Source organism: Panthera uncia (assembly GCF_023721935.1).
Source record: "Panthera uncia isolate 11264 chromosome C1 unlocalized genomic scaffold, Puncia_PCG_1.0 HiC_scaffold_4, whole genome shotgun sequence".
In the NCBI taxonomy this organism is placed as follows: Eukaryota; Metazoa; Chordata; class Mammalia; order Carnivora; family Felidae; genus Panthera; species Panthera uncia.
Window position 1 is genome coordinate 61045842 of NW_026057585.1, and position 17897 is coordinate 61063738.

The 17897-nt window shown below is 42.7% G+C and overlaps 1 protein-coding gene across 1 annotated transcript in view; it reads left to right on the forward strand.

Annotated features, from left to right (window-relative positions):
- Window positions 1-9: 9 nt before the first annotated feature.
- The window catches only part of USP24 (ubiquitin specific peptidase 24), a 141063-nt gene continuing 123175 nt past the window's right edge, over window positions 10-17897 (forward strand). Inside the window, exon 1 of the mRNA XM_049617096.1 lies at window positions 10-668. Coding sequence (XP_049473053.1) covers window positions 348-668 — 321 coding nt within the window. The 5' untranslated portion in view covers window positions 10-347. The remainder of the gene's footprint in view (window positions 669-17897) is intronic.

Sequence of the window (17897 nt, forward strand, 5' to 3'; positions counted from 1 at the left end):
CGTCCTCGGCGAACCTGGGGCGGCCCGGGCCGCTTCCGGGAGCGGAGGCGCGGCCCCGCGGGCCGGAGGAGGCGGAGGCGGAGGCGCAGGCGGAGGAGGAGGCCAACATGGCGGCGCGCAGGGCTGGGCCGGGCCGCCGCCGCGCCTGAGCGCCCCACCGCCCTCGCTCGGCTCCCGACGTCCACGCCCGCGCCCAGCCTGGCCGGGCGGCAGCGGAGCGTGCAGGCCGGCAGCGCAGGGGCCCGCTCGGGCGCGGGAGCGGCGCGGAAGCAGCGCCGCGCGGCCCGCCAGGCCGGGGAGCCGCAGCTTCGCCGCTCGCCGGCCGGCGCGGCTCGGAGGCCCGAGCCATGGAATCGGAGGAGGAGCAGCACATGACCACGCTGCTGTGCATGGGCTTCTCGGACCCCGCCACCATCCGCAAGGCCCTGCGCCTGGCCAAGAACGACATCAACGAGGCCGTGGCGCTGCTCACCAACGAGCGGCCGGGCCTCGACTACGGCGGCTACGAGCCCATGGACAGCGGCGGCGGCCCCAGCCCCGGGCCCGGCGGGGGCTCTCGGGGCGACGGCGGCGGCGACGGCGGCGGCGGCCCCTCCCGCGGCGGGAGCACCGGGGGTGGCGGCGGCTTCGACCCCCCGCCCGCCTACCACGAGGTGGTGGACGCCGAGGTGAGGAGGGCGACCGTGACCCCGCGGGAGAGGCCAGCGGCTGGAGTTCCGCGGGCACGGGGGACACACCCCACTGGGCTGGGAGTGCGGAGGGCGTTTGGGGCGGGGGTTGGCTCGGAAACGGAGAGAATGGAGTCCCGGGCCCGGCGGGGGCGGAGGTCACCGGGCCGGGGTCAAGTGGGGAGAGGGACCCCTCCCGGAGGGGCTGAATGGGCCTTAAGGGACGCGGGGCAGGGCTGCGCGGCAGGGTGGGGAGGGGGTCTCGTGGGCTTCGGGCTCTGCACGCCGCAGGGCCGGTCGGCCGGGGATGGGAAGGAGGGTCCAAGGCGTGCATCTGCGATGCGGGAGGATCGACGCGCCAGCCTGGAGTGTGTGATGGGGAGGGCGCGTGTGTTAGGGGTCAGAAATGGGATACTCGTAGGCCGGGCTGGGGGCGGCAATTTCGTGGCACCGGCTTTTAGTGAAGGAGTAGGGGAGGCACCAGGTTCAGGGTCTGAGAAAAAGTGGGATGGGCCAGCCAGAGTAGTGGCCTTTGCTAGGGTCAGAGGAGGACTGCTGGGGTTAGGAATGGGGTTGGGATTTTAGCCAAGGGCCGGAAAGAGGGAAGATTGGACAGGGTCTAAAAAATGAAGAGGGGCTGGTAGGGACCAGGGAGGAGAGGAATTGATATAAGGCAGGCGGGGGAGGGGGCTACGTGCAATAAGGTCTGAGTTGGGGGGACTGACGTTAATAAGGCCAGGTGGGGATTGGACTGAGGAGGTTAGAAGCAAGAGGCCAGGTTGGGAATCGAAGCTGAAGAGGCCTGGAATTGAAGGATGAAGCTGGGACCAGGTCTGGGCAAGGAAAGTACTGGTCACAGGCAAGGTCAGGAATGAGGGAAAAGTAGAGGGGAAAAGGGATTGCAGTCATACTGAGGGTGCTGTGCAGAGGGACAGGGGACACGGTGGGACAGAAATGGGAGGAGTGGAGGCATCTGTTAAGGAGAAAGGGTTCCATCTAAGCGAGTGGCTCTGATCACAGATCTCAAGTCTGGGTGGAGAAAATCAGGCCTGTTTGGTTGGGGATGTGAGCAAAGACCATGGGGAGGAAAACCGACTTTAACTGCAATTTTAAAAGAGATCAACCAGAAACACCAGTGCTTGTGAAATAATTGCTCTGCAGGAAAATGGCAGCTCACCTGAAGAATTTTGGTCAGATTCATTGAATAGTGCATTTCGGGGGTCAGGTAGAGAGCAGCTTGGCCCAATCCCAGAAGTGCGCAGATCTCACAGATCTCAGATTAGTGGGCTTGTGTTTTTAAAATAGAGACTTGAATTTGCATAATTCTTAATGAAGCTAAGCCTTCTGAAAGCATTTTCCCTAAATTATGTTATAGCCTTTTAATTACATGCTTTTGCAGCAGTTGCTCGGGCTGAAGTCACTTGGGGGGAGAAGGTGGCACTTCAAAAAACCGGTTTCTTCACAAGATTTCTTAGGTGCCCAGACTTCCACACACGTGATTGGTCGCCCTTAACTAGCCTGTAACTCAGTTATATGATTGACTAGTGTGTGAAAGTAAAGATTGTTATTATTCCTGATTTGGGGAAATAATCCCACATTATTAAGTAAGTGTACTTAAGTCACTTTAAGAAATGAGCTTCTCTTTGCAAGTCCCCATCACTCCCCTACTTGCTCATTCCAGTTTTGACCCAGTTTTGCAATCAAGGAGAAAGCCGTCGCTTTTTCTGCAAGTATTTGTATAACTATGATGTTCATTGTATCCTCATTTTGTGAGGAATCTTATTCTTTGTTTCTTTTGTCACACCTTGTAATTGTCTGTAATTGAAAAATCAAATTAAACGATGCTGGGTGGTACTTCAACATCAGCTGTACCGTCCATAGAATTTAAGTGCAAAGAAATGGGACTGGCATCTTTTCACATGAATAACGGGCAGAGGAGTTTGATTTTAAGTAAAATCCAGGGAATCTTTATCTTTTCGAAGAATTGTGTCAAGTTTTCATTTCCTCTTGACCCTGGGATTTTTGGCCTGGGGAGGCTGCACCATTGATTTGGAGAGTTCAGGAGGGGCTCCTGGCTGAGGCTGCTTTACCCAGAAGCATATTGGCGGGCTACGAGCAGACACTTTGCAGGCACATGGGAGCCTGTTGAGAACGTTTAACCCAATTTCTGCCTCTAGATTTACAAATCTTCTGCCTGTCACCTGTGCAGCTAGCTGGGTGGTCATCCTTGCTGTAGACAGTAGGAAACTGAGGCTTTTGATCCTGGGAAGGATGCTGATTGTTGTTGAGCATCTCCAGCATGTCAGGCACTGTAGCAGATGCTTTACTATACATTCTTTTAGTCCTCAGTGAGGTTGTTAATAACATCACTGTTTGAGAGAGACGATTAGTTCGTGGCAGTCTCTTGAACCTGGTGCTCTTAGGGCTTCAAAGACAGTGTGCTTTTTTTTACTCTGCTCTCCTCATGGTTTTAGGATCGGCTTCATTTTAGCATAAGAAAGAAAAATTAAGAGGGAAAAAGACGATTTTGAGGCTGGGGAACTAGGCTAGGAATGATGGCAAGCACTGAATCAAGGCATTAGGAGTAGAATAATGAGTGGAATGAAAGGATGATAGATCTTTAGGGTGGAAGACTTCAGAAATTAAGAATTTGTTCGGCTCTTTTGTTTAAACAAACAGCCTGGCAGGGCCCAAAGGGGAAGTGACTTGTCCCCACAGAACCAGTTCATGGAAGAAACGGATCTAGAACTCAGGCCTTCTCACTGCATGGCCCGTGCACTGTCTCCCTCCCACTGCCTTCCTTTCAGATGAAGAAGGGTCAGGCTACAGCAGTGGCTTAATGGGGAGGAAGACAAGGGAAGTATAACAAACTGGCTGACGTTCATCAGCTCTTATAGAACCTACCTGGTCTGTTTCTTAAAAAATGAGTACCTTATTTTAAATTCTGTAAAGTTATTTTTGGTGCACAGGAAATTTCAGTTTTAGTGTCTTCGTCAGAACGTTTTGGGGATAAACAGATTAAATTATAAACATTAAAAAAGAAAAAAAGGATTACATTTGTTTTTGTAGTTTGGAAACAGGCAGTAAACATTCAGTGCCTTCAGTGTCCCCTGGGCGGGGGGGCGTGGGAGTAGATAGTGAAGGTGAAGGTTACATTCTAGTGGCTCTCAGTGCAAGCCTCTCATTTTACAAGAAGCGACTTCCCAAGGTCATGTAGTTAGTTAGGGCAATCAGTTTAGTAATTTGGGCCCATGCCGTAATTAGGATTTGGTTTAAAAATTAAATTTTGGAAAATAAAAGCAGTTAACTTCTGGTTCAGGAGAAGCAAGAAGAATGCAGATAAAAAACACCCAGATAGCTAACAGGGGGAAAAAAAACAAAAAAACAAAAAAACAAAAAACCAACCCACCCAGATAATGTACCAGAACACATAAAACTGCTCAGAAAGCCACCTTTGCCGTATCCTCCAATTAAGTAAAGGTGTTGCTTCACACATGTTGTGTTTGGTCGCTACGAGTATTGTTGGGTACACGGGATTCATGGGCTCAGTGTCTGGAAGGGACTTTGAGAAACTACCCAGTTTTGATTCTGAATAGCATTACTTCAAAACCTGCCGAAGGCAGATAAGAGTTTGTTCTATTATTTAGAAAAATGGAATCTCACAGCTGCCCTAAGTAACTTATCCAGATGTTTATCACCCCCACTCAGAATTTTTTCCTGTTTCTTACCCTGATGGCCACTGCTAAGGGCATGCCCTCTGGTTCTCTCCTTCCCAGAGCTGGGAGAATCTCTCCCTTAAGCATTGTGATCCTTGATCTGGTCCATGGGATCAGTAGGAATCAACCAGGTGCTGTTGTGGGCATTTGAGACAATTGAACAATTGCGATACGTACTCTATTCATTATTGTCTTATTTTTTAGAAAATACTGAAAATGGAATTTTTTTTTTTTTGTAAGGAGATATCAGCTAACAGCAAGAAATACCTTTCTTCACTGTCTAGTTCTGTGATAATATTCCCAGAAGTGACATTTAATACCGTGATCTGACAAATATTGGTAAATTCTTATTTTGTTCCTTTTTTAATGTGGACCTAACTTCTGGGGGTATTTTGTGAAAAGTATTTGCAAGATTTCTGTCTGTATTTCTTTCTTTCTTTCTTTCTTTCTTTTTTTTAATTAAAGCCCCAAAGTTGGTCCTGTTCCAGTATATCTAAATCACATTAATTTGTAGTTCTTTAACTTACCTCATTTCTGCCTCTTTTTTTTCCTTTGATAGTATGTGATAGTTCTAAATGAATTAAAATTTTAGCATCATCAGTGCTTATATTATTTATTTTAAAATTCATATTCCTCAAATAAAACAATCCTGCTACATTTGAGTGTGGGGTAAATATCAAATATGATTTGGTAAATTAAAAAAAAAAAGGAAAAAGAAGAATCCATATACAGATTTTAAACTAAGAAGTAAACTAATTCCAAAAAATTGGTTGAAAGTGATGACATAAAAATAGGGAATCTGCAAGGTTAATTAGCATAGCCTAATTTTTGAAATAAGTATTTCCTTATAATCTAGTATACGAATCTCCTTTGGGAATTAGGCCTATGAGTTCATCTAACAGTTGGCTTCTCACCTTATAATTACCTGGCCATATGCTGTTAGAACGAGTAATTTGGCACAAAGGAAGCACCTTTTGTGTGTTGGTGAGTGCAGTTCTAGCAGAATCATAGGAGGTAGTGACAGTTTTATACAGCATAATGGTGCCGTTAGCTTAAAATTGGAAACCAGTCGCGATGGTAGAAAAGTAGATGTTTCGGTTTTAACAATTTGAAGCAAGGATTTCAACTTTAATACAACTTAAATAGCAGATATCAGTGTACTGCATACTTCTGTACTTACTGCCAGGTACCATATAACATTGATTTTATTTGAATCAGAGTATGAAGAGGAAAAGTTTTCACTTCTGATAAGAACTATAGTTAGAAAGATTTAGTCCAATAATACTGTTTATATCTAGAGTTCAGTTGTCCAGGAAATTTTCACATTTGAACCCGGAGAGAAGTAAGTAGACACGTAAATACGTAAAATTGAGCCATTGCAAAACATGCCCCCACATTCAGTGCGTTCACTACATGCGTTTCACTCATTTATTGTTTTAACTTCTTTTAAAAAAACATAGTTCATGCAAATGCTGTTATTCTACGTCCTAGCAAATTGGAAGAGGTTTTGTTGCAGTCCCAACACGAGGCGATGAGCATTTAGAGGGAACCATATTTGATAGTAGTGAGAAGTGACAGGTAGCAGTTCAGTGGTACAGGAGGGGACAGGAAAAGTTGAAAAGTGGGCCCACCGAAAGCAGGCCGGCCCGTGTGTACAGGGCCAAATAAAACAGCTTTGTGTGCTCCGTGACCCCAGAGGATGGCTGGTCTTAGTGATGTTGCACTCAAGAAAAGGTTCCAGTATGCCGTTTAGGAAGGGTCGCTGGGGCACCTCGGTGGCTCAGTTTTAGTTTGTTTGTTTTTTCCAATATATGAAATTTATTGTCAAATTGGTTTCCATACAACACCCAGTGTCGGTGGCTCAGTGTTTTAAGCGCAGAGCCTGCTTGGGATTCTTTCTTTCTCTCTGCCCCTCCCCTGCTTGTGCATGCTGGAGCACATGCGTGCTCTCTTTTTCTTTCTAAGTAAATAAATAAACATTAAAAAAAAAAAGGGTCAGGAAGGGGCACCTGGGTGACTTAGTCAGTTGAGTGTCTGACTCTTGATTTCAGCTCAGGTCATGATCCCAGGGTCATGAGATTGAGCTCTGCACTGGACACAGGGCCTGCTTGGTATTCTCTCTCTCTCTCTGTCTCTCTGTCTCTCTGTCTCTCTGTCTCTCTGTCTCTCTCTCTCTGTCTCTCTCTCCCCCAGCCCCTGCCCCATGCACGTTTGCTCTCAAAAGAAATAAATAAACTTTAAAAAAAAATGGGTCAGGAATGTGGAGTACAGTTTAGCAAGGTTTTAGTTTTTAACCAAGAGAAGGAAAGGAGAAGAAAGTTGGGCGCATGAGGAAGTAAGCTTCAGGTGCCTTGGAAATTCAGACACATGGGGCATTTCAATGGAAGGGCTCTGGACTGCTAAGGCCCTGCTAAGAAGGTTGTGCTTCATTTTTAAAAGAATAAATGTTTTCTCTCACCTTCCTCCTAGAGTGTTTTAGTTTCTTTTTTAAGTTAGTAATTCTCATTCTCATTAGTATCATAAGAATTTTTATTGCTTAGTATTGGAACATTTTTTACTCACAGTTGGATTTATGAAAATTACTTGTTAATTAGCATGTTAGCAGTAGGAGGTATTATTTATTGTTTAGTGTTGATCATCTCTATGATGAGTTTTTGGCAAAGCGTTTTGTAGCCTTTTTGTTTTTATGGTATGTTTGTGAGTTCACTTCTCTATCCAGCAATGGGAAACCTGGCTTCCACCATTGGCTTACATTGTGTGTGTGTGTGTGTGTGTGTGTGTGTGTGTGTGTGTAAGGGAAGTGGAGTCTACTTGGTGTTAGCTCTTAACTTTAAGCTGGTTAATAGAACATATAGCTGTACATTTGGTTTATTTTTGTTTGTTCTGAAGAGAAGAGCTAACACAATTAAGTCGAAATATTATTCTGGTAATCTTTCCAGAAATTGAAATGCTTCAGCCGTGATGCAGAGTTCTGTGGAATCTTTTGGTAGGACTGCGTTGAAGATTTGATTTTCCTCTTACAGATAAATATTAACACATAAATAACCTCTTAGGTGCCCACCCAAGTCTTCTCACTTCTAAAGATGAGCTTCCTTGTTCCAGACCCCGGTTTGCTTTTCTGTGGTATCACAGCCAGTTATTTGTGTTATAAAATTCAGTTGACACTATTTGATATGCTTTCACTTAAGTTTAAGGTGTTTGTGTTAGAAATATTTTGCTAAAAAAAAAAAACCAAAAAACTAAGTAAAAGGCATGGTGCTTTTTTAAAAAAAAATTTTTTTTAATGTTTATTTTTGAGAGAGAGAGAGAGAGAGAGAGAGAGACAGAGTGCAAGGAGGGGAGGGCAGAGGGAGAGGGAGACCCAGAATCCGAAGCAGGCTCCAGGCTCTGAGCTGTCAGCACAGAGCCCAACGTGGGGCTCAAACTCACGAACCACGAGCCTAAGTCAGTTGCTTAACCGACCGAGCCACCCAGATGCCCCAGTGCATTCTTTATCATAAGTTTCCAAATGGTTTCTGAAATTAAAATCTTTTTCAGAAAGACTTATTGGTTAGATATTCTGTTGTCAAGACTTTCCAGTTTCTGCTTTGTGTGCTTTTAAGAATCCAGCTTATCAAAAACAGGTCAGCATTCCCCCCCCCCCCCTTCTCATTTCTCACCTCTACATTGTCAATTTTGGTGGAAAACTGAAATGCTTTCTGAAACCTGTAGCTGGAAATCTAGAGTGAAGCATTTTGGTAACGATTTAAAATCTATTACAGATCCTAGAAATTTTCAAGGTATTCCACACTGCAAATGGCAACATCATCTAGCAATTGTTTAATTTATTCTGGGACTCTTTTCTTTTCTTTTCTTATTGTATAGCCTATTAATTCTCTAAATATCTCTCCTGCCTCTTCTGTCTATCCCCACTGTTACTGCTCTGTGTTCTATTCCTTTCTTACCTTTTCTCTCTGCCACTCACTGGCACCAGAATGATCTCTCTAGAATGCAAATTTTAATCCCATGATAACCTTGCTCAAAAATGTTTGGTGCTTCCTCATCTTCTCTAGGTAAAATCCAAATGCAAACTTCTTTTCTTTCAAGGTCTCCATTCTTACCCATCTGTTCCTATCTCCTGACTTCCCAGTTTTGTGTTCTCCCTTGCAGTTCAGGGGCCATCTCTTGGCCCACTCGCTCTCCTAATCTCCAGTCTCCATCTGCCTGACTAACACCAATTCATTCTTGTTAGCTCCAGTGCCATATCTCTTTAAGGCAAAAGTAAAGTGGTGGTCATATTTTAGTTAAAAAAGTTATGTTTACCTTACATGTATCTGTTTTTCCACTAGGCTTGAGGAACAGGTCTCGTTTTATCTCTCTGTCTCTGGCACCCCAGCTCACAATATTTGATTGGATAGAGTGACGAATGAATGGAAAGAAAATTTTAAATGAAATAAAAAGTCAAATGATACTGGAAAGAGGATTGAACCTGTGGTTTGGGAGATGGTACCTTTTGTTCAGGGTTCTGTTGCTTGCTAACTCTTCCACTGGGCAAGTCAGTTTGCCCCCGAGTCTCCATTTTCTCATCTGTAAAATAGTGTGATCTTGGACTAGATCTGTAGTTAATTTTTTTCATTCATTGACTTCTTTGAGAAATTAAAAGCGAAGAGGCCTCTCAGATAACAGCGTATGTAAATATATACGCTTAATGTTTAAAGTAAGCTGGTGCTAAGGTATTAATACTATTATTTGGGCTAATGGGATTACTATATTTCTCAATTAAAAAAAATTTTAGGGGCTCCTGGGTGACTCAGTTAAGCATCCAACTTTTCATTTCAGCTCAGGTTATGATCTCATGGTTCATGAGATTGAGCCCCACTTCGGGCTCTGTACTGACAGAATAGAGCCTGCTTGGGATTCTCTCTCTCTCTCTCTCTCTCTCTCTCTCTCTGCCCCTCCCCCTCTCCTCTCTCTCAAAATAAATAAACTTTTAAAAAACGAATTTTTAATGAGCTTTAAAAACGTATATAAACTTTATTTAAAAAGACCAACCAAACTATGGTGTTTATTAAAATGGAAATAGCTTTAAAAAAAAAAAAGACTATTTTGTGAGTCTTAGGAAAATTTTGCCTAGACCCCAAAATTATTTTATAATTGTGCTATTGTTTCATTTGTGTTTTATCTAATTAAAATGTAGAAAAAAAAAGATTACTATTTCCTAGCATATCACTGGGAACAATTTTCTTTTAACCTAGAATTCATATTTGATTATCTACTTATTAGTTTCCAATTATTTTTAGTTCTAAGAAAACCATGGCTTGGAAGATGTGATTCAGTAGGACTTTCCAAATTTGAGTCAGAGATTAAGCTTTAATAGAGTTTCTGTTCAGTGGGGTTTTTTCTTTTTTTTCTTCTTTTTTTTTTTTTTTCTTTTTTTGCATGCTCTCCCCTGCCACCGAGTATCTCAGCATTTTGCCTTGTTGATTGGTTTTAGGATATTCTTTTGGATGACTCCAGTATGTTTTAATTGGCCTTTAGATTATCTGCCAGCATTTAAAGACCCTCAAAGGTCTGCAACTATATTTTGAAACCAGCTGTCTTTAGAGCAGAGGGGTTTTTGTTTGTTTTGCTTTGCCAAAGGTATGGAGTAGAGATGTGTGTCTGGCCAACACAGCCTTCCCTTGTCACCTGTTTCCTGTGACCTAAAGCAGTTTTACTCATGATCGTTGGGCTCTTAGTAGGCTCCAAACCAATCTCATCCATTATTTCCAAGAAGCATTCCACTCCCTCGACTTTTTCTGTCACGTATATACTTTAATGGACAGTACTCTCTCATGTCTTTTTGCACAATTTTAAGACGGTGGGATGGCTGTTTCTGGTATTCTTATTAAATGGAAGATAATTAAAGAGTTCTCACAATAAAAACTCTAGATACGTCTGAAATAATGATACAGTTCACATTCTAGTGATAAAAACAGACATTCAGCTGAAAATTGTTAGAGCAACAGAACAGTAAATAGCCCATTTACCAAAACAGCCCTTGATTCCGTAGATTTTTATTGAGCAGTGATGGTGTGCTAGGCACTTAGCTAAGTATTGGGAATATAATGGTGAACCAGTCACACATAGTGTCCTCTCTGTGATAGTTTGAAGTCTGGTAGATTTCTTGTGCTCTAAGTGGAATACATCATGATGTTCTAATTCAGAAACTAGAGGCTTTGAAGAATCGGGGGTTGAATATGAAAGAGCTTACATCTATCAAAAGCATTTAAATAGTGCCTCAAGAATCTTTTGTGGTAATTTGATTTATAGTGGGATCCATTGCCCGGAAATCAAGTGGTATTTTTCTCAAGTGATACGTCTTTAGCACCATGGAATGTACAGAATTTGTATTTGTTTACTTGTTGGATGTTTAATATTAGTAGTTGATGTTTCTCTCAACTAGGACCTCTTCTAAGAATGGTGCTAATTATTTCCTTCAAATTCTGTTACTTTTTGTTCTAAAATCATGAAGGTATGCGTTTTTACCAGAAATGAGAAATTACTCTAGAAACTGGTCTGATTTCAGGCTAAACATTCCTTATGGTTGTGGATCATACAGAAGAGGCTGTTTCAAAGCTAGAGCAGTGTTGATTTTAGAAAGACTTGGGATGGTAGAAATAGCAGTAACTATGTAAATGAAAACTTGTCTGGGATTAGTAACATAAGAAGTCCTTAGTTTATTATTAGTATTTTGGTTTTTGTGGTCAGTTTTACGTCGGAGTGGACTGTCTTTCCTAAAATACTTTAAAAAAATTAGTAATTTTCGTTTTGTAAGATTTACTTTTCATATCTGCCTCATTTGAAGTGTTTTGGGGAGTTACAGTAGCACAGATCACCCTATGTTTCATCCTTTCGACATCATACTTGTTTTTGAGAAAATGTCAGTTATCTATTGGGCAGTTGGTACTGTAAGTGTTGAAATCACGCCAGGCCTGTGTGTGTGTGTGTGTGTGTGTGTGTGTGTGTGTGTAACGTGTGCCGTAAAAACAATTGGTTCATGTTATGTGTATAGATACACTTACATCTGTGCAGAGTAACAAGTGGGTCCTGTTTGCTATTCATTACTCTTGAGGTTTTTATGGCTGAGTATAAACCATGTCTGTGATAGAGGAATTCTAAGCATTTGTTAAGGGGGATCAAAGATGAGGATCGGTGCAGGATGACCAGAGATTCACCCAGTTCATAGTGATTATAATGTGGGAGAGAGATATCAACAATGCTTAGCAAGATACACTTCATGAGACAGAAAAATTATCTGTAGAACTGAGAGTGTTTCTTGTCTGCCCCTCTCCCTACTCCGAGAAAAAAACCCCTGAAAGTGGTAAATTTAAGGATGAAAATGGAAGATTTGTTCACAGCTGGAAGGGACCATGGGGATCTTGTGGTGTTAAATCTTGCCAATTTAGGAATGAGGACCTTGACCCTGGATCATTAGCAAAGTCAGGAAGGGAGTCTAGCCTTCTGCCTCTTTCAGCGTGTAGTTTGTATTCTTCACGCTGTCCTTCTGACACGAGGAAGTCTTTGACTGTAGGTCATCTTTAATATATCCTTCTTCTTAAACTCTCTGTATTTTAATCACCACCATTTCCTTTGTTAGGTATTAGTTTGCATTACATGGGCAAAGTTGACATTTGATTCATTCCCCCCCCCCCAAGTATTTGTCTTGCTTTCTCAAATTCAGTGTTTTTTAATGTCCGTGGTTATTGATGTTTATAAAAGGTAGTAAGGGTTGAAGAAGGGAAGGTTGAGTAAGTGCTGTCACTTGTGAAGGTCTGTGTCTGTCCACTTTAGCATCCCTGTATAGCTGACCAGGATTAGTGATATCCTTGGTCCACCCACAGTTGCACACATGCGCTGGGTACTTAAAAATAAGCTCAATAATCAGTATGCAAATGTCTTGAAACAGTATACCGCCTAATTTGTTTTACATGTGTATCTCTTCCTTAACTTTTTTTTTTTTTTCTGCGTATCAGATACAGTGTTTATTATAAATATCAACTGGGATGGGGGCGCCTGAGTGGCTCAGTCGGTTTAGCATCCGACTTTGGCTCAGGTCATGATCTCACGGTTCGTGGGTTGGAGCCCCATGTCAGGCTCTGTGCTGACAGCTCCGGAGCCTGGAGCCTGCTTTGGATTCTGTGTCTCCCTCTCTCTCTGCCCCTCGCCCACTCATACTCTGTCTCTCTCTCTCTCTAAAAAATAAACATTAAAAAAAGTTTTTTTAAATAAATATCAATGGGATGTGTTATACACTTGTAGGTTTGAAATTAAACGTTTTTAATGATACCTTGGAAAGGTATCAATATGCTAACAGCATAATATGTGCCTTAGATTAAATATCTTAATGAGTACAGAAATAAAACAGTGTATATTGATTAACCCTTAGAGAATAACTTGAAAAAACCAGCCTTTAAATATGCTAGGGTTTTTTTTTTTTTTTTTTTTTTTTAATGACTGTGTGCGTGCTTTTTCTCCTACCTGGCGTGTCCTCCTTACCCCTTTTCCCCTCTTGTCATATTGGATCATGGAAGTTAGTCCACAGCACTGCCTCTGTGATCTCTGCACTTCATCTTTTCTCTACAAAGTAGATTTCATACAGGCTTGCGGTTGACGGAGAGTAATGAACGCCCTCCTTATTTCAGTACAGCCAATCCTAATGCTAACATACCACATGTACTGTTGATCAGGTTTGCTACTGGTTTTCTGGTCGGGCTTGATACCTTCCATTATTTTTCCTCCCATTCATGGTTCTGTTTTTCCTGGTTAAAAGTCCCTCCTTGACTTTGAATAGAGATCCTTACATTCCCCTGCCACAGCATTTATCTTTCCCGTTGGAATTATTCACTTACTTGTCATGCAGACTGAATTGTGAGTCTTCTGAGGACAGGGTCTGATCTTCTGTATTTCCTGTAGCGTTCAGGGTAACACTTGACATAGAAGGTGCTAAATGAAGTGAAAAATTCTGATCTGGAAAATAGGTAGTTTGCATCACCATTCTGGAACACATTTTCCTTCATTTGCAAGTATCAGATAGCATCTGAAAGCTAATCTTGCCTAAAAGAACCTACTCCATAGCTTGAAGGCAACATAAACATTTTGGGAGTCCTATAACAGATTTCTGTTGTGGGATTTATCTTGTTTTACAGTTTGTGGGAAGGAACTTTTCTTGAACTGTTGCCAGCGTCGTTAAAACGGGCACCATTTTGGTGCATAATAGCACATTAAATTTCACCTTTGTATGCAGTACCACTCCCTTTGCTTTATAAACTTTTCTATGGCTTGCACAGAAAAATATTGAACACAGGAAAAAACGTGATGGCTGCTGGAAGAAGCAAGCCTTTTTTTTTAGCCTTAGGTAGGACGGTTTGCCAGTCTGTTTTTCTGTGGTTTTATTGCATGGCTTCATTGAGCTCTACTTCAGTAGGGAGAAGATTATTTGCAGAGATTATCGTTTCTGGAGAAGAAAGAGAAAACATGCTCCAGTAGAATTAAAACAGGAAATGGATTTTTATTGTTAGTTTTTGTTTCAGATTCTTTTGTTTCATTTATCACTATAATAATCATTAATGATGTTACTGTTGATTTAAGTGGGTTTATTTTCAAGTAAAGCTATTAAGATGTTCATTTTTTATCCCTCTTTTGTCACCCCAATGTAAAAAAAAAAGATGTGTAGAGAGGAAGAAGGAGGAGGAAAGAAACAGTAGTATGGGAACCATTTGTTTAACACTGAACAAATATTTATTGAATGCCTTTGGCTCTAGTCTGTTCTCTGATTGCTAAAACACAGTTCCTGCTTTTAAGGAGTTTACAGCCTATTGCAGTGGTTATGAATGGTGGGTAGGGATGGCCAGCACCAGGTCAGAATCAATTGGGTTGCTTTTTCAGAATAGCTTGTCCCCAGCAGAGCTTCCAGCTGTCCCAGGATATATGCCAGAGTAGGGAGTACGGGGTAAGACTGCTTAATAAAGCATTAGAAAAGGTGCGTGTTCTGTGGTCAGCTACAAATCCAGTGTGGATGTAATTTGATTGGTATGCTAGATGTATTTTTCCCAAGTTTTCATCTTGAACAATTTCCACCCTATGGAAAAGTTGAAACAATAGCACACCTTTTGTACCCTTCACTTTGAGTCAACATTTGCAAGCGTTTTGTCACATTTGCTTTCTCTCTCCTCTCTCTCTAAAGGCACACACACATACACGCGCGCGTGCGCACACACGCATTTTCTTTCTGAATCTTTTGAAAATAAGTTGTAAACGTCATGACACTTGACTTTTAAATACTTCAGTATGAATCTCCTAAGGACAAAGACATTCTTCTACAGAAGCACAATACCATTATCTTAGCAAAGGAATTTAACAATGATATATTAATATTCTCCATCATTTAATTCATATTTAGATTCCCCCCACTTATACCAAAAATAGCCTTTATAGACATTTTAAAAATAACCCAGGATTGAACTAAAGAATGTGCATTGGATTCAGTATGTCCCTTTAATGTAGTTTCTAGAATAGTCTTTGTATCTTTTTAGTCTTTGGATACTGACATACTGACATTTTTTAAAACAACCCAGTTCTCTTTTCTGTTTTTTAAAGATTTTATAATTGAAAAATACACAAGGAAGTTTTATCATGATCTGTTAAGGCAGTAAGGAAAACTGAACAAAAATATTAACTTCTTCCACCACATAATTTTTTCCTCCTTAGTATGGCTGCACTTTCAATCATCTTTTTCTGACTTTTACAAAACGTTAGCATTTTTAGAGCTTCAGAAGAGAACTTGGATCCATAGGTAAGCATTTTCATTTTAGAGATGAAACTGAAGTATGAAGATACCAAATCTTATGCAAGAACGTGGTTCTCAGCCAGGGGCAGTTTTGCCCCAGGAGATATTTGGCAGTGTCTGGAGACATTTTTGGGTGTCACAACTAAAGGGGTGCTTCTCGCACCTCATGGGTAGAGGCCAGGGATGCTGCTTAAACATCTCACGGTGCACAGGACAGCCCCCCGCCCCCCCGCCTCAGCAAAGAACTATCCAGCCAAAACTGTCAGTGATGCTAAGGTTAAGACACTCTGGTCTAAAATCACACAGCTAACTGCGGGACTTAAACTCATTTCTTGACTGTCAGTTCTGTCTTCTGTCCACACGTGAAAAACACAGCACCTCGCTTTGTTTCCCGTTGATCCCCCCCCCCCCCCCACCCTGCCCCTTCATCCTCATTTCTTCATGCTGAACCTTTTGATTAAGCCTAGTGAATTATTTTCTGGCTATAAGGATTAAGATGGATTAGAACATATTGCTGGAGAGAGCATGGAGTATCTTTCTAAGAGAAACATAAAAGTGCTTTCAGTGGAATTTTGTTCCTATAATAAAAATCTGTGCAGAATAACCTTTAGGAGCAGTTTAGATCATCATAATAGCACTTCACTTCTGTTTATATGATGTTTGAGTGTATAGAACGCTTTCACATATATTATCTTACTGAGTATTCACCAAAACCCTTTGTATTAAAAGCAAACAAGTGGCCGTCTCCTTTTCACAAGCGAGGGAATAAAGGTTCACAAAAAGTGACATATCCCGTCTGACTGTGCTTCAGTGGGTATTCGTCAAAATTACATGAAGAGAGATTGCAGTTGAACTTTTATCTGTGCAAAAAAGGAACAAGCCATCTCAAAATGTTGTAAGCTCCTGGTCACTGGACATATTTAAGCAGAGGCTCTGGGGTTTTTCTGGGGGTATAGAAGGGATTTACATATCAGATATAAGTTCAGACACTGGAAGTGGAATGGAGACAAGATGTGGCTCTGTCATTGAGTAACACGATCTAATTGGGACGCCAAACCTGTGAGTAGGTAAAGCTTCCTGTACCTCAGTGTCTGATGTTCTGGGAACAGAGGAAAGCACTTTCATTATGCTGCACTCTGCCTTTGGTGGCAGACCCTCACACACAATTCTCTGTGCCTAGAATCCCGTCGCCTTCTCTTTCATTTCATAAGGATTTAATTCACTTGGTGCTTAACATCGATCCACTCACCAAAACGTATCGAGCACCTGCTCTGTGTCGGGGGACCGTTGCACATAATGCAACAGACAAAACAAAAGTCCCGCCCCCGTGGAGCTTACATCCTAGGTTCAGGGAGGCAGGCAGCAAACAGGGTAACAAGCAGGATGGCAGCTGAGAAGTGCCACAGAGAAAAAGAAAGCAGGGGACGGCGGGGAGAGCACGCTGGGCTGGGGATGGGTATGGCAGGCCCGCTTTTTAAAATAGGTTATTTGTGGACAGCTTCGCTGAGAAGGTCGCGCTTGAGCAAAGACCTGCAGTGGGTGAGGAGCAAACTGTGTGGTCGTCCGAGGGGAAAGCGCTCCGAGTCAGATTCTGTAAAGGGCCAGACAGTAAATATTTTAGGCTTTGCGGGCCGAGTGGTCCCTGTTGTAGCTACCCAACTTGCTGTCGCAGTGCGAAGGCAGCCACGGACTACACAAACCAGCAAGATGGTCTGTGTTCCGATACAGCCTCATATCCAGAAGGAGAGAGGGGACCGTACCCTGCCGACCCCTGCGCTCAAGTGGAGGAACGCCTCGCGCAGAGGCCCTGGCGGGGAGCAAGGCTGGCCCGCTTGCGGGGCAGCGGGAAGGCCAGCGTGGCTGGAACTTAGCAAAGAGGGGAAGAGCAGGAAACGAAGTCCGAGGTGAAGGAGGGGGCAGGTCCTCGCCAGGGCCTCAGAGGCAACTCTGCTGATGCCTCTTTGTCAGAAGGAGGAAGGCAAGCCTTGAGGGTTCTGAACAGGAAGGTGACACGACCTAGTGGGAAGGATCCAGAGTCTGTCTGGGGGGCTTACTAGCTCAAGACGCTTATTAAACGTCCGAGGAGAGGTGTCAGAGAGGAAATCGGATAGATGCGTGGAGTCGGGGGAAGGTGTCTGTCTGGACTGGAGCTAAAGTGTGAGAGCCTCAGCTTAGAGGTGGTATTTAAAACCAAGAGACTCAGCCTCTCAAAAGGGCCAGTGGCACTCCAAAAGGACCAACACTGGCTCTTGAGGGGTGAAAAGAAATCTTAGGTATTCTGGTGGTTTTCTCCAGATCTCACCCCTCCCCAACACAGCCTTACTCTTTAATATTTAATTAACGGAGATGAGATGATTGGGAAGAACATATGGAAAAACCTCCCTGAAGGAGGGATCATGAAAACAAGGCTAGGAAACACCACCTGCACAGTTGAAAATCCACATTGTAACTTTTGACTCCCCTGTAATTTCACTACTAACAGCCTATTGTTGATCATAATCCTTTCCTGTAACTGGAACAGTTGGCTGACACACATTTGGCATGCTATACGTGTTATGTATTAGATTCTTACAATTAAGTAAGCTAGGGAGAAGAACATGTTATTTCAAATCATGAGGAAAATGCATTGACAGTATTTACTGTATTTATCAAAGAAATCCGTGTATGAGCGGACACACACAGTTCAAACCTGTGTTGTTCAAGGTT